The sequence below is a fragment of the Bos indicus x Bos taurus genome, chromosome 25 (genome assembly GCF_003369695.1).
Source record: "Bos indicus x Bos taurus breed Angus x Brahman F1 hybrid chromosome 25, Bos_hybrid_MaternalHap_v2.0, whole genome shotgun sequence".
NCBI lineage: Eukaryota > Metazoa > Chordata > Mammalia > Artiodactyla > Bovidae > Bos > Bos indicus x Bos taurus.
The window spans coordinates 29,432,251-29,449,254 of record NC_040100.1 but is presented as its reverse complement, the minus strand read 5'-3'; the positions used below and the strand labels follow the sequence as shown (position 1 = coordinate 29,449,254).

Here is a 17,004-nt window from a genome sequence, read left to right as displayed (position 1 = left end):
TATGAGGCTGTAATTTCTGTTATAGAATTTAATCATCTTTTCTTTTTTTTTTTTTCTGAGTGGGTAATACATGTAACTGGTTTAAAATGTAGGGGATACCAGTGACTACACAGTGAAAAGTCAGTTACCCTCCCAGTCTTGCCCCTCAGCTACGCAGTTACTTCTCCAGAATTAATTGCTCTTACTTGTGTCCTTTCTGAGAGAATGGTATTTGACTACCTTTTTAAAAGCAGTGTCTGAAAATCTTTCTTTGTAACAACAGCCAACACTTCATTTTAAGGTTATCTGGAAATAATGTGTTGGTTCTTTTCTTCCTTTTTTTTTCCTGATTCTATTAAAACATTTCTATAAACAGACTAAAACCAGCTTCTAGGGAAGTTGATTTTTAAGCTAACGTGTTTTTGTCAAGTACTTTTTTGTTCAAGATTAAGTAAATGAAAGAGCATCTCATTATACACTGTGTAAGGACTCAAATATAGACAGTCTCCTTCAGAAAGTTAAAAATCTTACCTTATATTCAGGCATATTATACTCTAATTTCAAGCTTATGAAATGTTAGCCTAATTTGCATATACCTTCCAAGACATAAATGAATTGTTGTACAGCTGTCAAAAATACAGGTTTTTGGATATGGGAATATGAAGAGAGTAGAACAACATCAAACAATCTATAGGTAGAAAAACTGTAACATTCTTACCTTGGTGATTTTTTAATGTTTATTCATCTTTTTAGGTCTTCTTAATGCTGTCTTTAAATCATACCGTGTACAAAATGTAGATGTTAGCCTCAAAATTAATTAATAGAAAGTACTATATTGGGCTTCCCAGGTGGCGCTAGTGGTAAAGAACCCGCCTGCCAATGCAGGAGACATAAGAGATGCGGCTTCGATCCCTGGGTTGGGAAGATCCCCTGGAGGAGGGCATGGCAACCCACTCCAGTATTTTTGCCTAGAGAATCCCATGGACAGAGGAGCCTGGCAGGCTACAGTCCATAGGGTTGCAAAGAGTCGGAAACGACTCAAGCGACTTTAGCATACATAGCACAGTACGTTTAGATATTTTGAAATAATCAAATATAGATTTTTTGTGTGTGTGATTATGTTTTATTGTTGTTTGCTAAGCTTTTGAATTTTGCTTGTTAGAATTACTTTCTTTTGGAGAGGAAATGAAGATATTTCAATTTGGGGTTGGTGGTATGTAGACAGATTGTATCACTAAATAGTTTGTAAATAAACTTTATAAGGAAAATGAAGTTGATACTTAAGTACAGTAATGAGTCTAGGGTCTTCCCTTATTTTTGATTAAAACTTACATTGGCAGTGGTGGTGGAGTGACAGAATATTCCCACTGCTGGGGTAAATATGAAAGATGTTTAGTAAAGGTAAGCTAGGGCTTTCCTTTACCCTTGAATGTGGGCAAAATATTTCTCAAGGTAATGGCATTTCAGCAGTAAGTGTACCGTTTAGGCAATTAACTCTTCCCAACAGGACAGTCTTCCATAAAGGAAGGTAGATATACTTTTACTAAATAACGTACCTTTCTAAAAGAATGCATGTTGTTCAGTTGCTAAGTCATGTCCATCTTCTTGCGACCCCATGGACTGCAGCATGCCAGACTCCCCTGTCTTTTACTGTCTCTCAGAGTCTGCATACACAGGAAAACTGAGCTTTGTTTTGACATAATATATACATAATAGATCCATTTTCACGTTTCCGTGTCAACATTCCTTTAGATGGTTAACACTGAGAAAAAGAGGGATTTCAGTCAAAGGGAAAGTTAGTTCTTTTATTGTTTATAAAAGAAAGCCTTAGGTGCTCTAAGGTGAATTTCACTTATAAAAGCAGGGAAGGGCAGAATAGATGGAAACAACATGCCTGAAAGAGCTACAGCTCTTTTTCTGTGCCCACGCTTAGATGAGACCATGAGGAAGAAGCTTTTCATTCATGAGGTCATTTAAGACTGATAAGTGTGCTGGTTGGTGAACTTAAGCTTTTAGCTCACTACCAGCATTATCACAGAGTAAACCAGTAAGTTGACATAGATTCCCCCCTCATAAAGAGTTCCTGATTTTGGTACTTCTTTGCACGTCTCTGAAGATCTCATCATGTTAACATGACTGTAGACATCCCACAGGCCAGCTGTCCATGTCACGTACTAGGAAAATGGGTATCTGCCACCTTTCCCTTTCCGTATTAGCGGGCTTTTTGAAACTGTATGTACTACTGAGTAGTCACTGTGTTTTAGGCCTTCATAGAGAAGAGTGACTTATTTGTTATTCTTTCTTTAAACTTTGGTATCATTGGTTACTGCACTTATTAGGTCTTTGAGCTTGTGGGCCCATCTTGAAAACTTTTTAAAGATTTTCCATCTGTTAAATAGGTCACACTGAACAGTTTTAGACTTCACTTGTTCTGTTCCAGATGACCACTTATTAGAGAGAAAATAATTTATTCCAAAGTTTCTTACATGCAGGGAATTCAAGGTGGCTCTTTACATTGGATCCAATAGAGGTGTATAATACAGAGGCAAACAGTCTGAACTTGGCATGGAGCCCAGCAAAGGAAATTGTGCGCCTTGTACCATAGAAAGTAAGCTGTGTATGTTCACAGCTGATCTTTTCTATGGGTTTTACTTTGAAAACAATTCCCCACACCTCATTAACCTTTAGACTTTACTGTCAGTCTAGGTGTTTGGAAGAGCACAAAGGTGCTCAGGATTTGTCTTGTGTAAAACCCTGTTTTGTAGAATATGCACCAGCTGATATGGACTAGTAAAGGTTGGTGAAAGAGAAGATAGTTCTATTTTTCTCTGGAGCAAACAGCGAGACATGAAATTCTCATAGTGTCACAACTGGGAATGAAATAATTGGATGCTGAATAGCCAAGATGTGAAACTGTGGGATTCTTGCTTTCCCTTTCTATAACTAGAGGTAATAGAAATGAATAATTTTATGTAAAATTGTTTTGTCATTGACTTTATAATTAACATATTTAGGTTCTTCAATATTTGAAATAATTCTCAAGGATATTGATAAACATTCTGATACATTTAGATAGTAGATTTCTTTTCTGACTCTCAAGAGTTACTGAGGAGTACTTGGACTAAGAGAAATATGTACTCTGTAACTGTAATTTTCCTTAGTTTTTATTATATTTTTAAAATTAGTCTTTAGGAATTAAACTAAACACAATTAAAAGTTTTAAAATTAGCTACAAACTTCTGGGCAGCTGCAAATGAAATTCTTGATTAATTGTGGCAGCTCTCATTCTTTTTGTTTGTGACAATTTCTTGGAGCCTTCAAAATGAAAAGGAAGCCATGTAAGTAGCTTAAGGGTGAGGTCGTCTCTTCCACAATGGTCTTTATGGTCTCCTATTAAATAGCATGTTTTGTTTTACAGTATAAATAAGCACCTGTAACCCTGTCCACCTTCCTTTTTCTACTGTGGACTTCTTATTTGGATAGTTTTGCTGTTACTGAGAGTTTGGTTTGCTTCAGTGCATTGCTGGACACACCCAGACAAAGCATATGTGGAGGGAGGGTGGAGGCTGGACGTGAACTCACGGCCTCCCTTTGTAGCCGGCAGTGTCAGAACACTAACTTAGGAGTGCTTTAGTTATCATTATCACCGAGGGGATGGGTGAGGCTTACTACAGTTTCAGAAACACATCAACAAAACCACAGGCCCCAGTTACAGTGCTCTTGAAGCCTCATTTTGAGTTATTCTTCCAGTCTTAAAAATTGTGTCCTCTTGCAGAAATTCCTTTGAAATGTCAACAGTTAACATTTATTATAAGTAAGCTTTGGAACATAATAGTAATTAGCAGTTTAATCCAGTATGAGACTTCATTATCTTAAACCACATTTATGTAAGATTTTTATAAGACTTTTCTAGAGTCATATAAGTACATTTTTTATTATATAGGTTTGGTAATTTTTGTAAAACTAGAGTCCACCATATGATGTATATTAGTCACTGGAGCAGTGAATAAACTGAAATCAATTTATTAAGAAACAGTCTCTCTCCTGTCCCTCAGAATGCAATTTTTAAAAAGAACATATGTAATATGAATGATTAGTTAATAAATGTTACTCAGTTATAATTCCCTATCTACTTAGGCCTTTCAAGGCTACTTGGAATTGAATAGTTTATAATCAGACCTTTTGCTGGGCTGAGAGACTTTGTTGAAATTAAGTCAGGGCTCTTCTCACTTAGGTCTGACCCTAATCCAACCATAGGACCTCCTCTAGCTACAAAGGTAGAGAAGGGGTAGATAAGGGATGCCTGCTCTCTACCATAACCCAATAAATATACAGAGTATACTAGAAAAAAGTGACCTATGATTTTTTTCTTTGTTATTATATTTTATTTTAAGGCATCAGTAAAGAAGTATTATTGTGAAAGAAAGCAAAAGGACAAATATGTTGGAGTAGCAAATGAGCTGTAATTTTCTCTTTGATTTATAGTTAATAATCACCCAGACTAATTAGCAAATATCCTATCCAGTGTTTATCTAACTCCTTTAAATTAATCCATACTGCTGGCTACCCTCACCTGCTGCCCTCACTATTATTAACAGGAAGTATAGTCTTTTGGGAGTCAGGACTCCAGTCTCCTCTGCTGACTCAGTCTGTGAGCATGGGTAAGTCTCGAGCTCTCTGTGTTGCGGTTATGCCCGTTGTAATTGTAATATTCATATGGTAGCTTTCAGCCCATGTGTCTTTCTCTGGCTGCCCTTCCTCGTTACATCATGTGTTCTTATATCTCATCTATCACTTTCGCCTTGTGCTGTTCATTGGGCAGCAGAAACAGAAAGAATGGAAGATAACTTCCATCTCAGTTAACCAATGAAATTTTCCATAGATATGAATTAGTGATGTCACTGTTTTTAATATGTTCCTCATAGATGTATTATTAAACATACATGCCAGCTCATTCAGTTAGTCAGACTCCCCTCCCCCCATGTTTAAAGGGAAAGAGAAATTGCCTCAATTTGTGTTATCCTAAAAAGATTACATCTAATGTGGAATATGCAGTGTCATTCTATTCATGGTTTTCAAGGGTTGGCAGGTATGTGTTAACATTTTTATAACAGGATCAGACTCAATTAAAAGACAATATTTTAACTTTATATTAAGCCTGAATCATTCATGTCCTTTTCTGGTTGCTTATGTTGTTGTTTTTATTAAGAAAATGCTAATCGTTGGGTATCTATTTGATTAACTTAAATTTTTGATGTATGACCTCTGTGTTTAGTAAAGTCTGATCACAGCCTTTTGCCTTTGGTTCTTATAAGTTAAGTTTAAAAACTGACAAATGTTAGAATTTGTCAGTACTCTGCAGAATTGAGATTTATAGCTACAAAATAGGAGACGTTCTTTGACAATCCTTGTTCCTGACACAGCAGTTTAGAAGTGTATCGATTAGAGCAGCCGTCATATACTATATAAGAGAAAAGTTTGCCATATCAGAATGCTCAGCTTTCCCAAAATATTAAAAGAAATTTGTATTTCAAGAGTAGAAATGGGTTTACTTTTTATTATTAGAAAATATTGATTGAATGAACATTGTGTCTCTTACCATAAATAATTCTTAGATCTTAGGCTTCGGTACAGTGTTGGCAGTTCAGTAGGAAATTCTCATAAAATTGTTAGACTCATAGATCTTTCAAAGTAGTTCCCTTAGCTAAAGAAATTAATTTAGAGATGATTCTCTCAGATAACTGGGAGGAAGAAGAACCTAATTTAAAAGAGCGAGTGCAGAGATAAGCCTGCTCTGTGGCACTAGATGTCTGGTCTGAGGGCACACAAGCGTGTGTCTGTCATGTGTGAATAGGAGTCAGGTTAGGTGTGCAGCCCAGGTTACTGGAGGCTTGAATGAAGTAAAGCACTGATGATAACTCCATGTACATGACACAGTGTAAGTACTGAGTACACGCCATAGGCACCCAGCATTGCATGCTTGATGTTAAAGTAAAATACCGTGAAATAAGCAGCGAAGCATGCACAGTAGGTCAGGGCACCAACTCTGGAGCCATCCCGTCTGGTTCACCATTACTAGCTGTGTATCACTGAGATGAATTAATTGTCTGCTTTTTGCCTCAGTTTCCTCCTCTGTAAAATGGGGACCATATAGTACCTGCCTTATGGGGGTTGCTGTGGGGGTTGAATAAGTTCATATAAGTCAAGTATTTAGAACAACATGGTCATATAATTAGCACTTTATAACTATTCATTATTATTGTGTATATTTTGATAAATTCATACTTGGGAAATAGTTTTTCAGGGTTCCACCATGGTGTTTGATACCTTACTGTTTCTTGCAATAGTCCCAGTAATTTTGGCCCCCATTTGCATACATATTTCTTTTTAAAAATGTCAAAATGACATGCAGTTTTTGAATGTTTCGCTGTGTACCTACATGACATTTGAAGAGCACTTATGTTGTGGGAGCTAAGCAGGCGAATGTAGTAGGCACGCGTTTCCCATGAAGTTTGTCTCCCTTGTTGGTACTGCCAGTTCCCACAATCCTAGCATTCCCTGGGCATCAGTCAGTGTCTGCAAGGAATGACTTTCAAATATTAAAGCATGTGAAAAGACAAACAGGCCAAAACTCAGAGCTCTCTAGGGACTGTGACCTCCAAAACAGACTCCGTTCTGACATTTTCACAGGCCGCTTGAAGGAATTCCAGTAGGGTCATTCCATTTGGTAAACTCCTAAACAAACCCTCTGTCATCAAAGACTGATTTATAGATTTTTCTTCTTCTTACGTAGTTGTTCTGAAGAGATTAAGACAGTAGATATGATTGCCGAGACTCTTTCAAGCCGTCTGATGGTATATGATAAGTACTGTACAGAAGACTTTTGGTATTTTGAAGTAATAAAACAGTTATTTGTTATGTTTAAAGAGAGTTCTTGCTCTGAGTTGTCTCTTAAATTTTTTTCTTTTTTGTTTTGATTCCAGGAAATCTATGTCATAATCACATCTCTAAATTAAAATTCTTTCATTTATGAGCCCAATTATTTAACAGCAAAATTCATTAACTTCAGAAATGATCTTTTAAAAAACGAATGTATGTATTAAAAATATGTATATAGTGACTTGTCTCACAATGACTTTTGAAATATGTGAAAACAGAAACAGATCTAGTGATGTATAATGTTCTTGGTTTGATGGCAGTTGTTTAAATGATGCTTCAAGGTCATAGAGTGGGGGGACAGATCTGTAAATTGTTTTTTAATTAATCTGAATTCTGTTAATATATTGTGCATTATGAGGCATTTCTTTTAAAAAATAGTGGTAAACATAAATGAGAAGGGCAGAACCCAAGAGATTTGAAGGTTGGACAACTTAAGGAAATGGGTAATTAGGTTTATTTGGTTTATAGTTGACCTTAAATGCTATAGCCTCACGGTTGTCCCAGTCTGAAGTCTAAGTGGCATGTATGAAATTCCAGGGGTGAACAGCGTTTCACATATGAAGGATCGGGTTTATTGGGGGACTTTGTGTGATTGGTTTCCTCCTGTGCATGTTTCTTTTCAGTGAGTTAATCCTTTAATGCACAATCAAAAATTGCTTATGATATGATATCTGAGTCTGTTGTAGGATTGTAAAATGTTTTAAACAACTTTAAAATGGAAAAAAAAATGAAACACAGGAAGTAAATTGATATATGACCTTAAACTGCTTCATACCTTAACAGCTTCACACAGGACACATTTATGATCTGAACAGTTTCTGTGGATCAGGAATTCAGGCACAGCGTAACTTGGTACCTCTGCTTCACAAGCCTGTAGTCAGGTTTCAGGCAAGGCTCTGGTTCATCTGAAGGTTCAACTGGGGAATGATCCACTTCTAACCTTAGTTAAGTTGTTCTTGGCAAGATTCAGTACCTTGAGGGCTGTTGGACTAAGTGCCTCCGTTCCTTGCTGGCTGTTGGCTGGAGGCCACCCTCAGTTCTTGCCACATGGGCCTCTCCAGCATGGCAGCTTATTTTATCAAAGTCAGTAAGAATAATGCTAGCAAGACAAAAATGATAATTTTTTGCAACATTTCCTTAACATTGTCCTGGTATATTGGTGGGCTTCCCTGATAGCTCAGTTGGTAAAGAATCCGCCTGCAATGCAGGAGACCCCAGTTCGATTCCCAGATCTTGAAGATCCGCTGGAAAAGGGATAGGCTACCCACTCCAGTATTCTTGGGCTTCCCTTGTGGCTCACCTGGTAAAGAATCTGCTGCAATGCGGGAGACCTAGGTTCGATCCCTGGGTTGGGAAGATCCCCTGGAGAAGGGAAAGGCTATCCACTCCAGTATTCTATTGATTAGAAGCAGATTGCTCAAGGGGAGAGGATTATTTAAGACCATAAATATCAAAAGGTTGGGATCATTGAGGATTGTCTTAGAGGCTACCTACCGCAATTGAGTTTGAATCTATCATTTTGTCGTATGTAGAACTGAACTGAACTGAACTGAATGTTTGTCCATTCTGTTCTTTATTCCTCTCTTCTTGCCTGTTTGTTTTAAGTTATTATTTTTTTTTTTTTAGTATTTCATTTCATTATTATTTTTACATCATCTTATTAGTTGTGCTTCTTTATTCCCCTGAGTTTACTGATCTTTTCTAATGCAGGTCTAACATGTTATTAATGCTATCCAGTAAAATGTTTATCTTAGCTATTATATTTTTATCTCTAGAGGTTCCTTTTTGCATTGTCCATTTCTGTTTTCATTATATTCCCTTTTTGCTTTAAATATTTGCACATGGTTGTCAGTGTAAATAGTTCCTTTTTTCTGTCATTTCTGGGTTTGTTTTTATTGATACATTTTTCTCATGTTCAAGAAGTGTTTTCTTGCCTCTTTGCAGGTAGCCTTGTAATTTTTTATTGGAGATCAGTTCAGTCACTCAGTTGTGTCCAACTCTTTGCAGCCCCATGGACTGCAGCATGCCAGGCCTCCCTGTGCATTATCAACTCCCAGAGTTTACCCAAACTCATGTCCATTGAGTTGGTGATGCCACCCAACCATCTCATCCTCTGCCATCCCCTTCTCCTCCTCCCTCAATCTTTCCCAGGATTAGGGTCTTTTCAAATGAGTCAGCTCTTTGCATCAGTTGGCCAAAGTATTGGAGTTTCAACTTCAACGTCAGTCCTTCCAGTGAATATGCTGGTTGGATCTCCTTGCAGTCCAAGGGACTCTCAAGAGTCTTCTCCACCACCACAGTTCAAAAGCATCAATTCTTCGGCGCTCAGCTTTCTTCACAGTCCAACTCTCACATCCATACATAACCACTGGAAAAACCATAGCCTTGAATAGACAGACCTTTGTTGGCAAAGTAATGTCTCTGCTTTTCAATATGCTGTGTAGGTTAGTCATAACTTTCCTTCCAAGGAGTAAGCGTCTTTTAATTTCATGGCTGCAATCAGCATCTGCAGTGATTTTGGAGCCTCAAAAAATAAAGTCTGACACTGTTTCCACTGTTTCCCCATCTATTTGCCTTGGAGTGATGGGACCAGATGCTATGATCTTCATTTTCTGAATGTTGAGCTTTAAGCCAACTTTTTCACTCTCCTCTTTCACTTTCATCAAGAGGCTTTTTAGTTCCTCTTGACTTCCTGCCATACGGGTGGTGTCATCTGCATATCTGAGGTTATTGATATTTCTCCCAGCAATCTTGATTCCAGCTTGTGCTTCTTCCAGCCCAGCGTTTCTCATGACGTACTCTGCATATAAGTTAAATAAGCAGGGTGACAACATGCAGCCTTGACGTACTCCTTTTCCTATTTGGAACCAGTCTGTTGTTCCATGTCCAGTTCTAACTGTTGCTTCCTCACCTGTATATAGGTTTCTCAAGAGGCAGGTCAGGTGGTCTGGTATTCCCATCTCCTTCAGAATTTTCCACAGTTGATTGTGATCCACACAGTCAAAGGCTTTGGCATAATCAATAAAGCAGAAATAGATGTTTTTCTGGAACTCTCTTGCTTTTTTGATGATCCAGCGGATGTTGGCAGTTTGATCTCTGGTTCCTTTGCCTTTTCTAAAACCAGCTTGAACATCTGGAAGTTCATGGATCACGTATTGTTGAAGCCTGGCTTGGAGAATTTTGAGCATTACTTTGCTAGCGTGTGAGATGAGTGCAATTATATAATAGTTTGAGCATTCTTTGGCATTGCCTTTCTTTGGGATTGGAATGAAAACGGACCTTTTCCAGTCCTGTGGCCACTGCTGAGTTTTCCAAATGTGCTGGCATATTGAGTGCAGCACTTTCACAGCATCATCTTTCAAGGTTTGAAATAGCTCCACTGGAATTCCATCGCCTCCACTAGCTTTGTTCATAGTGATGCTTTCAAAGGCCCACTTACTTCACATTCCAGAATCTTTGGCTCTAGGTGAGTGATCACACCATCATGATTATCTGGGTCTTGAAGATCCTTTTTGTACAGTTCTTCTGTGTATTCTTGCCACCTCCTCAGCATAGGTCCCTCCTTTTCTGCACTGCAGCTTCTGGCTGCCTTAGCCTCCAAAAGCTCTCATCTCTGTCTCAGTTCAGCAAGTGTGTTTGAGTTTCAGTCTAGAGATTGCCTCCAAACAGAAAGCTAGGGTAACTGTAAGGCCCATCTCCTTTGTTTCCCTACTCCTGGGGGCCACAGTCCTAAGTTGCGTGCTCCATGTAGGAGAGCAGTCGTTTCATGTATTTTGTCCAGTCGGGCTACCTAGTTTCTTACAGTGAGAGGTTAAGAGTAGTTCTGTTATTCCATAATAGCTGAAGATGAAGTTGGGAATTGGGATTTTAACTCAAGGCCGGTGCTTTTCCCGTGAGGCATGTTTCCTCTTTGGATACAGGTAACCTGGCTTTCTGATTAGACTGCAGCTGCAGTGTCATTTTATTTTCGGATCCCACCAAACATTCCAGCCTTATTGGACACACCAGGGTGCTCCTGGCTGTTTGATCACTGAATGAATGAAACCAGATTTTTGGTTAAAAACTAAGTGTGAGTTTCGGTTGGTTCTCATGACAAGTAGCTTTCCAGCTTCTGCTCTTGGCATGAACGGTCAGTTAGCAAGGTTATCGTAAAGATATATGTTAGAGCTTCTTAGATAACAAGGAGCCAGTGACACAGTTATTCATTTGGTTCAAGAAATCACCTTTTTACCTGAACACCAGTGTTCATAGCAGCATTATTTACAATAGCAAAGATATAGAACCTATGTAAGTGTCCATCAACAGATGAATGGATATAGAAGATGTGATTATATGTAGTGAAATACTACTTGGCCACAAAAGAGAATGAAAATTTGCATTTTCACAAACATGGATGGATCTGGAGGGTATTGTGCTTAACAAAATAAGACCGAGAAAGACAAAGACTTTATGTTATCACTTATATGTGGAATCTAAAAAATAAAACTAGTAAATATAACAGAAAAGAAACAGGCTCATAGATACAGAGAATAAGCTAGTGGTTACCAGTGAGGAGGGGCAAGATAGGGGTAGGAGAGAAAGAGATACGTACTACTTGTAAACTAAATAAGCTATAAGGATATATTGTATAGCACAGGGACTATAGCCAATATTTTATGAAAACTATAAATGGAGTATCATCTGGAAAAATTTTGGATCACTGTGTTATACACCTGAAAACTACTATAATAGTGTAAATGAACTATACCTCAATTTAAAAAAATAAAGAATCATTAAAATTTGGGCACCTCAAGGAAAAAAGTTTTCATTGATGGCAGAATTCATTCTTTGTTAATAAAGAAATGATTACATATTATTTTCTCCTTAAAATATTGAAATTTAGAAAAACTCTTTTTGCCTCAGTATTCTAATTTGATTCAGCTTGGCAGTATGCTGTTTAATGGGTAATATCAAAGTGATTTGATAGCTCATGGTTATGTAAACATGAGTGAGATTCTACTTAGAGCTAGCCAAACTTCATGTTGAATCTTCACAACACATCATAGACCCTCATCCTTTGTTGACAATCAGAACTTTAAAGGAGAATTTATGTTGATAAAGAACTTTATCGTGGTGGTAAGGTATAAATAGAAATAAAGCACACTATCGTCTAGGAATCACAGAAACACAGTTTAATCCAAATCTCTGTAGTCTGGCTCCCCGTAGTCAATCCTTCCTGCATTTCCCTGGGGCTCAGCGGTGGAAGGCTCCCACCTCTGTTCACAGGGCCACGCTTGCTGCCCATCTGTGGCCCGTGTGGCTGTCTCACAGTCCCTGGGAAGCCTGAGGGGTTAGGAGACAGAGAACAGAAGGGAGGAGTTGGGAGTGGGTGGAGGGACTGAGGCTTATGTGTCAAAGCTAGCCCCAGAGACCCAGACGAACAAGGCAGGGTGCTGCCCTTGTCCATCTGCCCTGAAGAGCTGCTGGGGTTGGTTGTCACTCTTACTTCGTCCAGGTGACCTGTTGACCACAGGTAGAAACCAAATATATAAGATAGTACTTAATACCAGGAAAGTAAAAAGACTATTACATTTTTGAAAATTAGAATCGTCAATATATACTCATATGTATATATGTATATATACTCATATGTAATATGTACTTTAGAATATATAATACTTTTTTTTTAATCAAATAAGTTTTTTTTTTTTTTAATTTTTGCTTGAGTTTTGCTTCGTTTTTCTGTATCTTGAGAGACAGTTTGGGTGGAGCTATCCAAAATAAAGTTAGGAGTGGTGCCTTAAGAATTGCTTTGTAAATAATTAACTTCAGAGAATCCCTGAGCCCAGAAACTCAAAGATTGATAGAAGTCATGCCTTTGTTGTCCCTGATCCGTCTGTTACCAGCTGAAGTTTGCCATTTCACAGTACCATTGGCAACAAATGCTATTTTTTCTACTTCTTATATAATCATTTTAAAGAGAATGAGACAAAATGTTAATGACCCTGAGGAAAGCCTTTCACCCAAATTCTCCCTCTATCATCAGAATCACTTCAGAGTACTAACAGTGAGCTTTCCTCTCCAGATGTCTTTTCCATTTGTCAAGTAAGTTTCATGTATGCAACTCCATTTTGTTGTCCCAAATGTTTGAAAACATAATTATTTGAAATAATGTTTTAAGTTATTTAAATATGCTAATGCAGATTGTTTTTATGCTGGAATTTTTATTTTTAAGCTGCATACTCTTTTTTTTTTTTTTGCTGTATACTCTTTATCAGGTGTTATTCCTTACCTTTGCTTTTTTAAGGAATATAATCATGTAAATTAAATGATGACAATCTGACCTTCTTGTACGCTGTGTCAGAGAAACAGAACACTTGTTGGCCTCCCTCCCTTCTGTGCTATAACCAGTCAGTTTATAGTTTTACTCCACCTCCACCGAGGCACTGTGTGTATTCTTCCACATGCTTCTTCTACACGTCACTGCACTCTTCCCCCTTGCTCACACAGTGGGCCTGGAACCCAAAATGGTAAACAGTCAAGCTAAAGTGCTGAATTCTGACAGTAAAGAGAGGTTTTCTTCCCAGAATAGGTAGACATTTTACCTTATTTGGTACGTTTTAATTGTTCCCATTTTATAAGACCAGTAAACTGAGAGTCAGAGGGCTTAAATAACGCACAGGTAAGCAGCTAAAAAGAAAGTTGTAAAGATCCGACCTTAGGTCATGTACGGATGTGAGAGTTGGACTGTAAAGAAAGCTGAGCGCTGAAGAATTGATGCTTTTGAACTGTGGTGTTAGAGAAGACTCTTCAGAGTGTCTTGGACTGCAAGGAGATGCAACCAGTCCATCCTAAAGGAGATCAGTCCTGGGTGTTCATTGGAAGCACTGATGTTGAAGCTGAAACTCCAATACTTTGGCCACCTGATGCAAAGAGTTGACTCATTTGAAAATACCCTAATGCTGGGAAAGATTGATGGCAGGGGGAGAAGGGAACAACAGAGGATGAGATGGTTGGATGGCATCACCGACTCAATGGATATGGGTTTGGGTAGACTCCAGGAGTTGGTGATGGACAGGGAGGCCTGGTGTGCTGTGGTTCGTGGGGTCGCAAAGAGTCAGACATGACTGAGCAACTGAACTGAACAGGTTATAAAGAGCACTGTTACAATAGGAAAGCTAGAGTGTATGGCATCCCACTCCAATGTTCTTACATGGAGAATCCCCATGAACATAGGAGCCTGGTGGGCCACAGTTCCATGAGGTCACAAAGAGTTGGACATGACTGAGCAACTAAGCACAGCACAAGTTTTATTTAGAAGAAAGACAGTTAAAAATAAAGGTATTTTTAAGATAAACTATCATTCTTAACTTTGTATATAAAGAAAGTAGTTACAGAAGGTATACTTGCTAAGTCATGTCCAACTTTTTGCGACCCCTTGATCTGTAGACCACCACATTCCTCTGTCCATGGAATTCTCCCCTTATACAGGGGATCTTCCCAACCTAGGCATCAAACCCAGGTCTCCTGCATTGCAGGGAGATTTCTTTACTGACTGAGCCACCAGTTCAGTTCAGTCACTCAGTCATGTCAGACTCTTTGCAACCCCATGGACTGCAGCACATCAGGCTTCCCTGTCTATCACCAACTCCCGGAGCTTGCTCAAACTCATGTCCATTGAGTCAGTGATGCCATCCAGCCATCTCATCGTCTCTTGTCCCCTTCTGCCTTCAGTCTTTCCCGGCATCAGAGTCTTTTCCAGTGAGTCAGCTGTTCGCATCAGTTGGCCAAGATATCGGAGTTTCAGCTTCAGCATCCGCCCTTCCAATGAATATTTAAGACTGATTTCCCCTAGGATTGACTGGTTTGATCTCCCACAAAAGGTATGCATGTAACCGTGTATAAAGCTAAATTAATTTTAAGCTAAAATTTTAAGATTTTACTTGAGCAGATTTACCTAAAAACTTGTTGAAGATTAAAACATTCTATAGTCACCATCAACCTCTTTGAGTCTGTCCAGACTGCCTCCCATGTCAGCTTACCAGCATGTGTAATGGGTTCTGGGAAGTTCACTCATGTGGACATTCATACAAATAACAAAAAACTCACAGTCATGTTCAGTATTCCCTTCTCATGTCATATTTCACTTTATACTCTTTCTTTGAAAAAGGTAAACAAAACCAGAGAATTTACATTACCAGATATTAAGATCTCCTATAACATTATAGTAGTTTAGACAGATAAACAACCTGACCAATAATAGAGAAATCAGACAATATTCTGTTACCTGATTTGTTACAAAAGTGCCATGAATAATACATGCAGTGAGGAAAAAATCATCTTTTTAAACAAATGGTTGCAGGTTAGTTAAATATCCAGTGGAAAGAAATTAATCTGGAATTTATATTGTACACAGAAAATTTCAGCTCTGAAAGGTAAAGCAATAAACCTTTTGGGGGAAGAAATTCTCCATAACCTTAGGGTGATCAAAATATCTTAAATAGGACACAAATAGCACTATTCATAAATGAAAAATCTGATAGACTGTGCTGTAATTATATGGATTACTCTTCCGCACCTAAAGACATCATTGAAAGAGAAAAGGCAACCCACGGAGTGGGAAGAAATAATTCATAATACATATATTTAACAAGATTCCTCTCCAGGATATATAAAGGTCTCCTATAAGCCAGTATGATTAAATGGGCAAAAGCCTCAACACAGACTTCACAAAAGAGAAATACAAATGGTATACATAGATATGGATATGGATTTATTAGGAAGGAATGATGCTAAAGCTGAAACTCTAGTACTTTGCCCACCTCATGCGAAGAGTTGACTTATTGGAAAAAGACTCTGATGCTGGGAGGGATTGGGGGCAGGAGGAGAAGGGGATAACGGAGGATGAGATGGCTGGGTGGCATCACCGACTCAATGGATGTGAGTTTGAGTGAATTGGGAGTTGGTGATGGACAGGGAGGGCTTGGCGTGCTGCAATTCATGGGGTTGCAAAGAGTCGGACACGACTGAGCAACTGAACTGAACTGAACTGAGAGCTATGCAAATGAAAACCACAGTGAAGAATTATGGCAGCTAGAATGGACGCATGGAGAAAGAAAACATCAGTTACATCAAGGATATAGAGCAATTGGTGGACATGTAAACTGGTATTAAACCATTTTAGAAAACTGTTTGCTTAACCCGAACTGTCAGCAATTCCACTTCTAGTATTTACTCAACAGGAATATATACATATGTTCTTTGGAAGATGATGTATTAATTTGAATGATATGAAATTGCCATTTTTTTGTAGGTACTATCAGCAGTTTCAGTCTACTGGAATGTAGACTGAACCATTCAGCAATGGTTCAGTGTACTGGAATGTTCATAGTAGCACTACTGGTTATAGGAAAAGACTGGAAACTCTCCCAATGCCCATTTGCAGTCGAATATTCTAATTGTGATGTGTCACACAGTGGAAAATAGCTGCGAGAATGAACAGGCTACAGCTGCATGTAAGAACATGCACAACCTCACAAAATTAATATTGTGTGAAGGCAGCCAGCCACAGAAGAGTACATACTATATAATTCCACTTATATAAAGTACAAAAACAGGCAAAACTAGTCTGTGATGTTAGAAATCAGGGTAGCAGTTATCCTTGCTGTTGGACAAGGAAACGGGAAACAGAAAGCAGGAGTCTGAGGGTATGAGAAATGTTTGGTTTCCTAGTGCTTGTTGCATGGGTGTGTTCAGTTTGTTGACACTCAGCAGATTGTACACTTATATGCACGTTTTTTGTATGTATATTACATTAAAATTAAAAGTTAAAAAATAAAAATCCTAAACCTAACTTCAGTCTTAATACCATTGGCTTCTTCCTCTCTTTTCTCCCATTCTTACTTATATATTCTTTCTCCTTGATTCCTGAAATATTTATTTACTCACTAGCTCAGTCCTACATGTATGAACTGATTTCAGGATTACACTCCAGTACGTGTACTAACAACAAACATAAAATCCTAAATTTCTTTGTAGTTTGTTTTGTTGTTATATATTCCATTGAAGGTGGATTGTTATGACTGTGTTTAAAAGTTTCTTAGATTC

General features: G+C 38.2%; 1 protein-coding gene across 7 annotated transcripts in view; it reads left to right on the top strand.

Annotated features, from left to right (window-relative positions):
- The window catches only part of MRTFB (myocardin related transcription factor B), a 213,264-nt gene that overhangs the window by 82,814 nt on the left and 113,446 nt on the right, over positions 1-17,004 (top strand). For 5 of the 7 annotated variants that reach the window (XM_027527414.1, XM_027527410.1, XM_027527411.1 and 2 more), the window contains one exon: positions 4,578-4,640. The exons of the other annotated variants lie outside the window; for them this stretch is intronic. In XM_027527414.1, coding sequence (XP_027383215.1) covers positions 4,578-4,640 — 63 coding nt within the window. The remainder of the gene's footprint in view (positions 1-4,577; positions 4,641-17,004) is intronic. 7 annotated transcript variants of the gene reach the window in all.